We start from the raw sequence: 13933 nt of genomic DNA, 5'->3' as shown, positions 1-13933 counted from the left end.
CTGGTTCCAGTCCCTAAGAAGACGACTCCATCTGGCCTCAACCACTACCGACCGGTTGCCCTCACATCTCATGTGATGAAGGTTCTGGAGAGGCTGGTCTTGGCCCACCTCAGGCCGCTGGTGAAATCTTCACTGGACCCTCTGCAATTTGCGTACCAGCCTCGTGTGGGAGTGGACGATGCCATCATCTACCTGCTGCAACGAGCTCAGTCTCACCTGGATGGAACCGGTGAATCTGTGAGAATCACTTTCTTTGATTTCTCCAGTGCATTCAACACCATCCAACCACTGCTGCTGAGTGAGAAGCTGCGGGTGGTGGAGGGTGGGGTGGTGGGGGTGGACACGTCCACCGTCTCCTGGATTAAATTTTTAAAAAAAAAAAATCAAAATCAAATGAAGCTCATGCCTTTAAGAAAAGGGCGGCACGGTGGTGCAGTGGTTAGCACTGTCACCTCACAGCAAAAAAGGTTCCGGGTTTGAATCCGGTCCTGGGCCTTTCTGTGCGGAGTTTGCATGTTCTCCCTGTGCTTGCGTGGGTTCTCTCCGGGTTCTCCGGCTTCCTCCCATCATCCAAAAACATGCACCACAGGTCAGGTTACCTGGCGCTGCGCTAGTGGCAGCCTGTTGCAGCAGCTCCCCCCTGAGAGCCCCCCTGCTGTAGTGAAGACATTTCCCCTCGGGGATTAATAAAGTGTATAAAATTAAAAAATTAAAAAATTAAAAAAATCACTGACTACCTGACAGGCAGACCACAGTTTGTCCGTCTGGGCAGTGTGCTGTCTGATACGGTGGTCAGTGGTACTGGAGCTCCTCAGGGAACTGTTCTGTCTCCTTCCTGTTCACCTTCTACACCACTGACTTCCAGAACAACTCAGAGTCAAGACATCTGCAGAAGTTCTCTGATGACTCTGCAGTGGTAGGATGTATAAGGGATGGACGGGAGGAGGAGTCAGTGGACGGTGTATAAGGGATGGACGGGAGGAGGAGTCAGTGGACGGTGTATAAGGGATGGACGGGAGGAGGAGTCAGTGGACGGTGTATAAGGGATGGACGGGAGGAGGAGTCAGTGGTCGGTGTATAAGGGATGGACGGGAGGAGGAGTCAGTGGACGGTGTATAAGGGATGGACGGGAGGAGGAGTCAGTGGACGGTGTATAAGGGATGGACGGGAGGAGGAGTCAGTGGACGGTGTAGGGACGGGAGGAGGAGTCAGTGGACGGTGTATAAGGGATGGACGGGAGGAGGAGTCAGTGGAATAAGGGATGGACGGGAGGAGGAGTCAGTGGACGGTGTATAAGGGATGGACGGGAGGAGGAGTCAGTGGACGGTGTATAAGGGATGGACGGGAGGAGGAGTCAGTGGACGGTGTATAAGGGATGGACGGGAGGAGGAGTACAGGGCAGTAGTGGAGGACTTTGTGGAGTGGGCGGGTAGAAATCACCTCCTCCTGAACGTGGCCAAGACCAGAGAGATGGTGGTCGACTTCAGGAGGAAGACGACGGCTCCACAACCGCTGAGAGTTCTGGGAGAGGAGGTGGACATGGTGGAGGAGTACAAGTACCTGGTGTCTCCATGACAACAGACTGAACTGGAAGACCAACATCAACGCTGTCTACAAGAAGGTGATGAGTCGACTCTTTTTCTTGAGGAAACGTCGATCCTTCATTGTGTCCAGCGAGATGTTGGAGATGTTCTACCATCTGTTGTGGCCAGTGAACTGTACTTCTCTAAGAAGGCCGGCTCCATCATTGGCTGCAAACTGGACAGTCTGGAAAAGGTGGTGGAGAGGAGGACGCTGAGGAAACTATTATCCATATTGGATAATCCTGACCACCCTCTCCACCACCTGCTGCAGGGACAGAGGAGGACGTTCTCCAAAAGACTCCTCCAGCTGCTGTCACAAGGACAGATACAGGAGATCATTCCAGATGCAGGAGATCATTCCAGATGCAGGAGATCATTCCTGATACAGGAGATCATTCCAGATACAGGAGATCATTCCAGATGCAGGAGATCATTCCAGATGCAGGAGATCATTCCTGATACAGGAGATCATTCCAGATACAGGAGATCATTCCCGATACAGGAGATCATTCCCGATACAGGAGATCATTCCCGATACAGGAGATCATTCCAGATGCAGGAGATCATTCCAGATGCAGGAGATCATTCCTGATACAGGAGATCATTCCCGATACAAGAGATCATTCCTTATACAGGAGATCATTCCAGATACAGGAGATCATTCCCGATACAAGAGATCATTCCTTATACAGGAGATCATTCCAGATACAGGAGATCATTCCTGATACAGGAGATAATTCCTGATACAGGAGATCATTCCTGATACAGGAGATCATTCCAGATACAGGAGATCATTCCTGATACAGGAGATCATTCCAGATACAGGAGATCATTCCTGATACAGGAGATCATTCCAGATACAGGAGATAATTCCTGATACAGGAGATCATTCCAGATACAGGAGATCATTCCTGATACAGGAGATCATTCCAGATACAGGAGATCATTCCAGATACAGGAGATCATTCCTGATACAGGAGATCATTCCAGATACAGAAGATCATTCCTCATACAGGAGATCATTCCTGATACAGGAGATCATTCCAGATACAGGAGATCATTCCTGATACAGGAGATCATTCCAGATACAGGAGATCATTCCAGATACAGGAGATCATTCCTGATACAGGAGATCATTCCAGATACAGGAGATCATTCCTGATACAGGAGATCATTCCAGATACAGGAGATCATTCCTGATACAGGAGATCATTCCAGATACAGGAGATCATTCCAGATACAGGAGATCATTCCTGATACAGGAGATCATTCCAGATACAGGAGATCATTCCTGATACAGGAGATCATTCCAGATACAGGAGATCATTCCTGATACAGGAGATCATTCCAGATACAGGAGATCATTCCTGATACAGGAGATCATTCCAGATACAGGAGATCATTCCTGATACAGGAGATCATTCCAGATACAGGAGATCATTCCAGATACAGGAGATCATTCCTGATACAGGAGATCATTCCAGATACAGGAGATCATTCCTGATACAGGAGATCATTCCAGATACAGGAGATCATTCCTGATACAGGAGATCATTCCAGATACAGGAGATCATTCCAGATACAGGAGATCATTCCTGTCCACCGCAATAAGAATGTACAATAACTCACCTCTGGCAAAATCCATCACACGACAATAACACTGTTGTTTGTCTGTTTTCTTGTTTGTTTAAATATAGACATATTTAAAAACAAATGAATGAGAGCATGAATGGTCTTTGTTTCCGTCTGTCTCTATGTCCTGTGATGGACTGGTGACCTGTCCAGGTGAACCCTGCCTTCACCCTAAGTGAGCTGGGATGGGCTCCGACCCCCCGGGACCCTGTTCAGGATAAAGCAGGTATAGATAATGGATGGATGGGTTAGGATTAGGGTTAGGATGGGTTCCAGAACATCCTCTGGTGCTTCAAACAGTTTCACACCGCTGCTCAGCTGGACGTATTACTTATTAAAGCCTGGAGTTGTCGGTCTATTTCTCAGTATTGTGTGTCTCCAATTGAAACGATATACTGTATAACACATCAATAAAACAGATAATTTTTATGTATATAACTTGTAATAAAGTAGTTGGACCAGTGTTGTGTCTTCATCCAGCAGGTCTGTGTGGTCCCATCTGCTGGGCAGCAGCAGGTTCAGACAGACGCTGTGAACAGGAAGCAGAGTTCATGTCACAGACCCGGTGTGTGTGTTGAACTCTGACCTTTAATTATCGTCCCCACTTGTGTCCAATCAGTCTCATCTGTTAGAGAGCTGTGTGTGTCTGTCTGAGTGAATCAGATTTCATGGTGAACCTTCATTAGATCTGTTGGTGATTTCCACTGATGTTCATCCAGTTTTTCCACCCTGTTATCGTTTCAATCGGTCATTGTGAGAGTATTTACAGAGAAGAACCTGAACACATCACCGCCTCCTCCCAGGAGAGACGGTGTGTAGTTCATGACAGTGTGTGTTTCTCTGTCAGCGCTGCAAATGTTGTTGTGTTGTGTGTGTGTGTGTGTGTGTGTGTGTGTGTGTGTGTGTGTGTGTGTGTGTGTGTGTGTGTGTGTGTGTGTGTGTGTGTGTGTGTGTGTGTGTGAGAGAGGGGGGACAAAGACACACACATGGATGTTGTGTGCTGAGTGTTTGAGGTCATTAATATGCTTCTGAAATTAAAACTCTGCAGCTCCGCCCCCTCCCACCTGTCCTCACTCTGTATAAAACACACACCTCTGACCCCGCTGACACCTCCGGAGGTAATTGGCTCTCCGGCACTGACTCCTGCCCTCTGTCTTCACCCCAGGACTTGACTGACGGGGCATTAACGACCTCAGCGCAGCTCGGCCCAGTCTGTTTGCACTTCCTTCCCGTGAGGGGGTGGGGCTTAAAAGGGATTTAAGTCCAGCAATCACAACAGGCAGAGGGAAACACATATGGAATGAGTCCTTAACATGGAGGGTCTCACACACACACACACACACACACACACACACACACACACACACACACACACACACACACACACACACACACACACACACACACACACACACACACACACACACACACACACACACACACACACACACTCAGTTAACAGAATTAACCGGCGTCACTCTTTTCCAACAAAACATATTAGCTGATTCCAAATGCAATATGGTTTGTGTTCGCTATCGTCCTGACAGATAATCCATTTAAGAGTTATATGTAGAAGCTGGCGAGGAAAGAAGTGCACCAGATGTATTTGGCAGTGAGTTAAACACAGCAGTCAAAGATTGAATGGTTGCAACATCTGTGTGTGTGTGTGTGTGTGTGTGTGTGTGTGTGTGTGTGTGTGTGTGTGTGTGTGTGTGTGTGTGTGTGTGTGTGTGTGTGTGTGTGTGTGTGTGTGTGTGTGTGTGTGTGTGTGTGTGTGTGTGTGTGTGTGTGTGTGTGTGTGTGTGTGTGTGTGTGTGTGTGTGTGTGTGTGTGTGTGTGTGTGTGTGTGTGTGTGTGTGTGTGTGTGTGTGTGTGTGGTGTGTGTGTGTGTGTGTGTGTGTGTGTGTGTGTGTGTGTGTGTGTGTGTGTGTGTGTGTGTGTGTGTGTGTGTGTGTGTGTGTGTGTGTGTGTGTGTGTGTGTGTGTGTGTGTGTGTGTGTGTGTGTGTGTGTGTGTGTGTGTGTGTGTGTGTGAGTGTGTGTGTGTGTGTGTGTGTGTGTGTGTGTGTGTGTGTGTGTGTGTGTGTGTGGTGTGTGTGTGTGTGTGTGTGTGTGTGTGTGTGTGTGTGTGTGTGTGTGTGTGTGTGTGTGTGTGTGTGTGTGTGTGTGTGTGTGTGTGTGTGTGTGTGTGTGTGTGTGTGTGTGTGTGTGTGTGTGTGTGTGTGTGTGTGTGTGAGACCATCTGTGACTCTGGCCCACCTCTCCTCTCCAGCGTGTGCAGCAGGTCTTCATTGACTGTGTTTTCTGGTTCCCTCTTAGATAACTAATATAAACTCTGAACGATCTCTGAAGGCTCAGAGGGTGAAAATCTCTCTGCTGGATTTCTCTTTTTTCTCTTCTAGGTAGAAACTGGAGTAGAAACTTTCCGTAGAAAGATTCAAACAGCAGCTCTGTTTCAGCTCTTTCAGAACCAACTCCTGGACTTTGTGATTGTTGTAGGATGAGGTGACAGTGACCTCATTGACCACGAGATAATGTATGTTTGGCAAGTGTCGAATTATTTCTCTTCCATTGTGTTTAAAGCAAAGTCTCCATCTCTTTAGTTTCTCTGGTTATGTTGTACTTGTACTCTGGGATGTAAGAATTACAAGAACAAACCAAACGTGCATTATGAAGAAAATAAAAACTAAATTTGCAAAAGTCAGTGTTTTTATTACTATGTATTTTAAATTTAAATTGTAGGAATTAGAAAAAACTGTTGAGAAAGAAGAATGTGATTTTTTTTCAGCACTACCTGATAGAATAATAAATCTGTAATCACTTCCTGTGATAATAATCGTGCTGCACATCACAGAAATATTTTAGTTTTTGCGCGCTGAAATGCTTTGATTTACAGGTATTTCATCTTCTGTCCTGTCAAGTGATGGAGAAAAACTCTGGTGTTGAGATCAGGCTTCATAATCTATTGAAGGACTTCTGGTTCCTCTTGAGACTAAAGACACCGTACTTCTTTAAGAAACTGGCTCGAAAGTGCCCTGAACTTTTCCAGCGTTGTTTCAATCTCACAATGTAAATATAATAATTTATTTTTAAGTTTTACACCTCGTTTGACTTCAAAATGGTGAGGCTTCCCTCACCGGTGTGATCTCCAAAGGTGTGACCTACTGAGGATTCAACACTTCCAGGCTGCAGTAGCGTCTCCTTCCTGTTTCTCAGAAGATTTACCAGGCTGTTGTTGTGAACTCTCACCATTTACTCTCTGAGACCAGAAGCAAGTGTTGCAACACATTATCGGTTCATCAATGACAGATTTTGTCAAAAAGCTGGTAACCATGAGAGGATTTCAGAACGGGTCAGCCATGTTGAACTGTTGAGGACGTAGAGGACAGCAGTCCCCGACCCGTTGATCTGGATGGAGATCATAATATTTGTATACTTTAAAATGAGGTTGCATCACTCTGGGAGAAAATCCCAACATTTCTACTGTCTAAAGTCAAATCTGTTGACACAGTGACATCAGAAACTAACAGTGTAGCTGTGCACCACCTTCACCTTGTCTCCAACGCCGTCCTCCCTCTCAGACTTGTTTCTTATCTAGTGGAAGACATAAAAAAGGCTGAATCAGTCCAAGTACATTCAGTGACTGCACTCGTCTCTTCAAGGAGTGTATTTGAGAATACTTCAACTACTTTTCATTTCACCATGTTGGTTTGTCGAAGAACAAAGTGAGATGATTGTTTATGTTAGTGCACTGTATGTTTGAAATGATCAGAAGATATGAAGCATAATAAAATCAGAAGGATGAGAGAAAAAATGGAGACCAGTTTGAGGCCGCCAACGAGGATGGTCGCCAGCAGTTCGAAGTAAAAACCTCAACAGAGTGTCTGTGATGGTGTCTGTTTCATTATTTGTACTGGAGGTCATGCTTTGGCCTTTACATGTCAGGAGTCCAGTTTTCCTCTGTTTTGCCCCCGATCACCTGCGTCCTCCCCTCCTCTCCTCCTGTGTCCCCTCAGTCCCCTGTCTGCTTGTTCTGTGTCCTCCTCTCCTCACCTCCCGTGGCCACGCCCCTCACCAGTCCCAGCAGCTGCAGCCACTCACCCCAGATCACCACCTGCAGGTGTGCTGCATCTCCCTGATCACCTCCCCGGACTATATGTACCCTGCCCCTGCACTCCTCTGGTGGTCGGTTCATTAGTTAGTCCTCCGTCTGTCCTGTTCCCGTTCCTCCGGCTTCTGTTCCACCTGCAGAGCTCCCTGTCGGAGTCACCAGTCGGTGGAGTTGCCCTCCCAACTCGGAGGATTATAGACTCCGTTCCTTCCAGCGTTCCTGTCCGCTGGTCTGCCGGCTGCCCTGCCAGCCGTGTCTCCCTGGATCAGTCGGTTGCGTTGCCCTTCCGACTTGGAAGCAAGTGGACACTGTAGGTGCCACCTTTTGTTTTGTTTGTTTCTGTTTATTGAAATAAAGACTGTATTTTGGAACCGATACCGGAGTTTGTGAGTCTGCATTTGGGTCCTGGTAAAACACCCACCACATAACATTACAGGGGATTCAATATGTTTTTAACTCATGAACATGAGAACTAGATCTCATGGCCGGCAACTTTAAAATGATGAACAGACAACATCCCCATCAGTAAAGAGGTTTCCCTTCAGGGAATCTATAATATTGACTTCCACGAGCTCTGAATGTCTGCCTTTTTCCTTCCATTATTGTTTCATTGATGTTACAAAAAGGACCTGAGGGCAAAAAAACTGACAGAATGAGAGAAACGGCTTCAGGATGTCAGTTGTCTGAGTCATCTCCTGTTTTTCAGGTAAATGTGACCCTGAAGCCCACCTGGACTGGATTTAGGGGAGTCATGAGGCGTAAAGTTAATGTGATTGGCACCGGTGTAAATTAGTTTCTCGGGACCATCTCTCAGCCCAAACACTAATGTGGTTACGTGGGTTGATATTTGTTCATCTGTACACAATGACCTCATACAGAATCCTAATTGGAGCTCTACAGTATGTTTGTGGGTAATTCTCAGTCTACTGTCACATCCCAGCGCTGTGTGTGATATGACTGCAGCTACATTACGAGTCAATGAGGCCATCAGCAGCTGAGTGTTTGGATGGTGGTGCTGCAGTGGTGATGGTGGTAGTGGTAGTGGTGGTGGTGATGGTGATGGTGGTAGTGGTGATGGTGGTGATGGTGGTGGTGGTGGTGATGGTGGTGGTGGTGGTGATGGTGGTGGTTGTGATGATGATGATGGTGGTGGTGGTGGTGATGGTGGTGGTGATGTGGTGTCAGACCAGCAGGGTGTTGGTGTTCCTCTTTGTGTGTGTGTGTGGTTGTGTGTCTGTGATATGTGTGTGTGTGGTTGTGTCTGTGGTATGTGTGTGTGTGTGTCTGTGATATGTGTGTGTGTGTGTGTGGGTGTGTGTGGTTGTGTGTCTGTGATATGTGTGGTTGTGTGTCTGTGATATGTGTGTGTGTGTGGGGGGTTGTGTGTCTGTGATATGTGTGGTTGTGTGTCTGTGATATGTGTGTGTGTGTGTGTGTGTGTGTGTGTGTGTGTGTGTGTGTGTGTGTGTGTGTGTGTGTGTGTGTGTGTGTGTGTGTGTGTGTGTGTGTGTGATGTATGTGATGTATGTGTGTGTGTGTTACCATTCCTAATGAAAATACTGTTCCATCATGCTGTTTAAAGCTGGAAGCCACGAACTCTTTTCTATCCAGTCTGGTCTCACGTCTCACGTCTTATGTCTCATTTTCTCCTGTCTCACGTCTCATGTCTGTGTTTGTCTCTCCGTCTCCACAGAGGCGGGACAGCAGGGAGGTGTTGGTGGGGCTGCTGTTCCTGGTGTTTCCCTTCATTCCTGCCAGCAACCTTTTCTTCAGGGTGGGCTTTGTCGTGGCTGAGCGGGTTCTCTACATGCCCAGGTGAGTGTTGTTCTCTACATGCCCAGGTGAGTGTTGTTCTCTACATGCCCAGGTGAGTGTTGTTCTCTACATGCCCAGGTGAGTCGGGCTTCTGCATTCACCCTCAGTAGGTTTCCTGGATCACATTTCTCCTCCCAATCCTCCACACACTGGAAATATAATTTTTTTTCAGTGCATTTATCTTGAGGTTCAGTTTTTTTTCTCTTGATTTTCCATCAATCACATTTGTTTTCTTAAAACAAGGAGAGATTAAAGAGTTTGCTTGGAGATATCAGAGTCGGATGCTGAAGTCATAGACGTATTCTTTTAAAGACTCAGATTGTAAACAGTGTCGGAGCAGAAAGCCGGTGAGAGTCTGAACTCCTGTCAAACCTATCGAGATGCAGCAACAATTCACCAACAAGGACCGAGTGGGACAAAAAGAGAAAGAAATCCAACCAGTCATCGTGGCAGATTCACTCCTCTCGCCTTCACTCACCTCCAAAATAAAGTCTTCCAAAGTTGGATGATTGACACTTGCATGATGTCATTTAAAGAGACAGTAGTCAGAATCAATGAATCAACAGCAACACTTCTGACCTTGATTTTATTCCCCTCCTGATGGCTCCTTCCTCAAGTAAAGACAGTAGACATTATGAGAACACTGCTGAATGTCCTCCGCAGTCTCATTTCAAATTATTATAAGAAATCTCTTTAAAAGTAAAAGACTTGACACTCAAATATGTGTTGACAGTCACTGCTGAAATATGAATTCATTATTCTATATAATGTCCATCAACCCTGCTCTGGAAAGGTAGATCACTTTTATTCATCTTTTCTAACTGAGCCCCATGGTTCTCTCAGTTCAATGAATAAATCAAAATAATTATTATAACTGAAACATTACCTGCAAATGACATCACAATATTTTAGAAAATCATTGTGGTGGTGGGGTGTGGTTAGCTCAGCTGCAGGGGTAGAGAGTGGGCGCAGTGGTTCAGGGAACGGTGCCGGGAAGGTGTAATGAGCACATCTGAGCCAAATATGAACTGATGAGAACAGCTGAGCTGGATGTGGACTGATGAGCTCTCCCCTATAAAGGGGAGCAGGGAGGAGGAGAAGCGGCTGCATGAAGACATTGGTGTATGGGCCGGGCAAATAAAGGCATTTTACACCCAAACCAGACTGAGCGTGTCATCTGTGTCCAGGAGAGACCCCGGTAGCACCAACCTTGCTACAGTGGCACCCAACGTGGGGCCATGGACACAGGTGAACATCAGAGCAGAATGCCGACGCAGCCGATCGTCGTGTTAGGGCAGCTGCTGGGCGGGATCGCAGCGATGCAGCGCGATCAGGCGGAGGCGAACCGCCAGCTCCTGGGTGCATTGCAGGCCCAAGCCGAGCAACAGACCCGCGCCTGGGAACAGCTAGCGGCCCGGCCAGCGGCGGCCCCACCAGCGCCAGGACCGGAGTCCTTCACCGGGGTGGCCATGCACAAGATGACGCCGGCGGATGACGTACAGGCCTTTATGGACATGTTCGAGTCGATGGTGAAGGCGTGTGCCTGGCCGGCGGCAGAGTGGGCGGTGTGACTCCTGCCTCTCCTGACAGCAGCTCTGGGGCTGCCTCCCGAGTCCAGACGACGGTACACGGACGTGAAAAGGGTCATTATGGACCAGCTGGGCCTGTCCCCGGAGGACCACAGGAGGAACTTCCGGGAGGCTAGGCTGGGGCCCGGGGACCGGCCATTCGCCTTCGCCCAGCGACTGAGGGACTCGGCAACCAGATGGCTGCAGCCGGAGAGTGCCGGAGGAGCGCCGGCGATGGTGGACAAGATTGTGGGGGAGCAGTTCACGGAGGGACTGCCGGCCAGGACAGTGGCATGGGTCTGCTGCCACCGTCCGGCAACGCTAAAGGCCGCCATCACCCTTGCCGAGGTCCACCTCGCGGTTTATCCCAGCAGGCAGGAGGATGGCGGTCGGCCGCCAGCTGCAGCCCGACCGATTCCTGCGCCGCGGAGGAGGATCCAGCAACCGGGGGTGGCTCGGGCCCTGCCAGCTCCGCAGGCACTAACAACCCCCAGGTTCACCAATCCCACGGATCCGGCCGGCCCCGGCACCCTTCCCAACCTGCAGGGGGCTCCTCAACTGCCAGGGCAGGAGTGTTGGAGGTGTGGGCAGCCCGGACACTACCGGAGGGAATGTCCGTTAATGGAAGCAGGACAGACGGTTCGGGTTGCCGGCCCTCCAACACCCTCCCCCGGTCCAGGAGCGACGTATCAGGCAATGGTGGATTCAGGCTGTATGCAGTCGCTGATCCACCAGAGCCTGTTTCGGCCCGGGGCATTGGTGGAGGCATCGTGGGTGAGAATTAAGTGTGTGAATGGGGATGTTCACGATTATCCATTGGTGGTTGTAGAAATTAGATATGGGGGGAAAAAAACATAAAGTGAAGGCTGCGGTTAGCTCCCGCCTTACGCACCCCCTAATCTTGGGGACAGATTGGCCCGGGTTTCATAAATTAATGGGGCAGTGTACGGGGGTGCGTTCACGACCGGCAGGGACATGCGGGATGTGTGCTGCGCTCAGTGGTGACGCGAGGTTGTCGCTGCAGAGAGGGAGGGGGAACCGGCGGAGACTCCTGTGGAGACTCCACCGGTTCCCAAATTACGCTCCATGGAGGATTTTCCACTTGAGCAGTCTCGGGACGATACTCTACGCTTTGCCTTTGACCAAGTGATTAGAATTGATGGTCAGCTGGTGTGCCCTGACGCAGCGCCGTCATACCCGCACTTTTCAGTGATTAGGGACAGACTGTATAGAGCGAGTCGTGACACTCAAACAGGTCAAGAAAACACCCAGTTGTTGGTGCAGAAAAGCCGTCGGGAAATGATTTTCCAGGCTGCTCACTATAACCCGATGGCGAGCCACATGGGATATGAGAAAACTCTGGACCGGATAATGGCCCGGTTTTACTGGCCGGGCATCCGGGGGGATGTGCGCCATTGGTGTGCATCTTGCCCGGAGTGTCAGCTGGTAAACCAGCCGGCCATTCCGAGGGCGCCTTTGCATCCTCTACCCTTGATGGAGGTCCCATTTGACCGTATGGGCATGGACCTCATCGGGCCATTTCACCGGAGTGCACGCGGCTATTGCTTTGTGTTAGTCCTGGTGGATTACGCAACACGATATCCCGAGGCAGTGCCATTGCGCAGCATTTCGGCAAAGAGTGTTGCACAGGCTCTGTTTCAGGTCATCTCCCAAGTCGGAATCCCAAAAGAGATTCTGACTGACCAGGGAACCCAGTTCATGTCACGAACACTGAGAGAACTTTATGGATTACTGGGCATTAAGTCTATTCGGACCAGTGTTTATCACCCACAGACTGACGGGCTTGTGGAGCGTCTGAATAAGACTTTAAAATCCATGATTCGTAAATTTATACACGACGATGAACGTAATTGGGATAAATGGCTTGATCCTCTGTTTACAGTGCGGGAGGTCCCCCAGGCCTCTACGGGATTTTCTCCCTTTGAACTGCTGTTTGGCAGGAAACCACGAGGGGTGCTCGACCTGCTTAAGGAAAACTGGGAGGAGGGTCCGAGCTCCAGCAAAAGTGAAATTCAATACGTCCTGGACCTGCGAGCAAAAGTCCACACACTGGGTCAGATGTCACGGGAGAATTTGCTCCAGGCCTAGGAGCGTCAACAATGGCTGTACAACAGAGGGGCCAAGCTGAGGCAATTCACACCGGGAGAAAAGGTACTTGTGTTGCTTCCTTCTTCCAGCTCGAAACTCCTCGCCAAGTGGCAAGGGCCCTTTGTGGTCACAGGGCGAAAAGGGGACGTCGACTATGAAGTGGTTCGGTCTGACAGGGGCGGAGCTACACAGATCTACCACCTCAACCTCTTAAAAGCATGGAGAGAGGCGGAGTCTGTTTCTCTGGTGTCCGCGGTATCTGAGAGAGAGGAGCTGGGGCCAGAGGTTCCAAAGTCCACCAATCCTGCCTCACTCCCTTTCGACGCCCATCTCTCTGGGACCCAGAGAACAGACGTTGCCCAGTTGCAGAAGCAGTTTGCTGATGTGTTCTCCCTCCTTCCAGGACGCACGAACCTCATAGTGTACAACATTGAGACGTCTCCGGGCGTGACGGTGTGGTCGCGACCCTACAGGCTACCTGAACACAAGAGAAAAGTTGTTCAGAGGGAATTGGCTGCTATGCTGGAGATGGGGGTAATAGAAGAGTCCAACAGTGCCTGGTGCATTGTTCTTGTTGTCAAGAAGGATGGATCTATTCGGTTCTGTGTGGACTATCACAGGGTGAATGATGTGTCACGATTTGATGCGTACCCAATGCCCCGGGTCAACGAACTCCTGGAACGACTGGGCACTGCACGTTTCTTCACGACACTGGATTTAACCAAGGGCTACTGGCAGATTCCTCTCTCGCCAGAGTCCAAGGAAAAAACAGCCTTCTCCACTCTGTTTGGGTTATACCAATTCACCACACTTCCCTTTGGGTTGTTCGGTGCCCCGGCCACTTTCCAACGCCTCATGGACCGGGTGCTGCGTCCGCACGCTGCATATGCGGTCGCCTACCTGGATGATGTCATCATCCACAGCACCACCTGGGCGGAGCATGGGCAGCGGGTGGGCGCAGTGCTGGAGTCCCTGAGGCAGGCTGGGCTCACTGCTAACCCAGGGAAATGTGCAGTTGGACGGAGGGAGGTACGGTATCTGGGGTACCACTTGGGCGGCGGGCAGGTGCGCGCTCAGGTGGACAAGATGCCGGCTATCGCAGCCTGTCCGCAGCTCA

General features: G+C 49.5%; 1 protein-coding gene across 1 annotated transcript in view; it reads left to right on the top strand.

Moving 5' to 3' along the window:
• tmtc1 (transmembrane O-mannosyltransferase targeting cadherins 1) overlaps positions 1 to 13933 on the top strand; it is a 94173-nt gene that overhangs the window by 39745 nt on the left and 40495 nt on the right. The window contains exon 6 of the mRNA XM_069720294.1: positions 9018 to 9139. Within this exon, the coding sequence (XP_069576395.1) occupies positions 9018 to 9139 (122 nt within the window). The remainder of the gene's footprint in view (positions 1 to 9017; positions 9140 to 13933) is intronic.

The sequence above is a fragment of the Brachyistius frenatus genome, unplaced genomic scaffold, assembly GCF_029030835.1.
Source record: "Brachyistius frenatus isolate BFR_SWC_R1_liver_20210118 unplaced genomic scaffold, ASM2903083v1 Contig_237, whole genome shotgun sequence".
Taxonomy (NCBI): domain Eukaryota; kingdom Metazoa; phylum Chordata; class Actinopteri; family Embiotocidae; genus Brachyistius; species Brachyistius frenatus.
The sequence above is the reverse complement of the archived record's forward strand: the minus strand, read 5'-3'. Positions and strand labels throughout refer to the sequence as shown.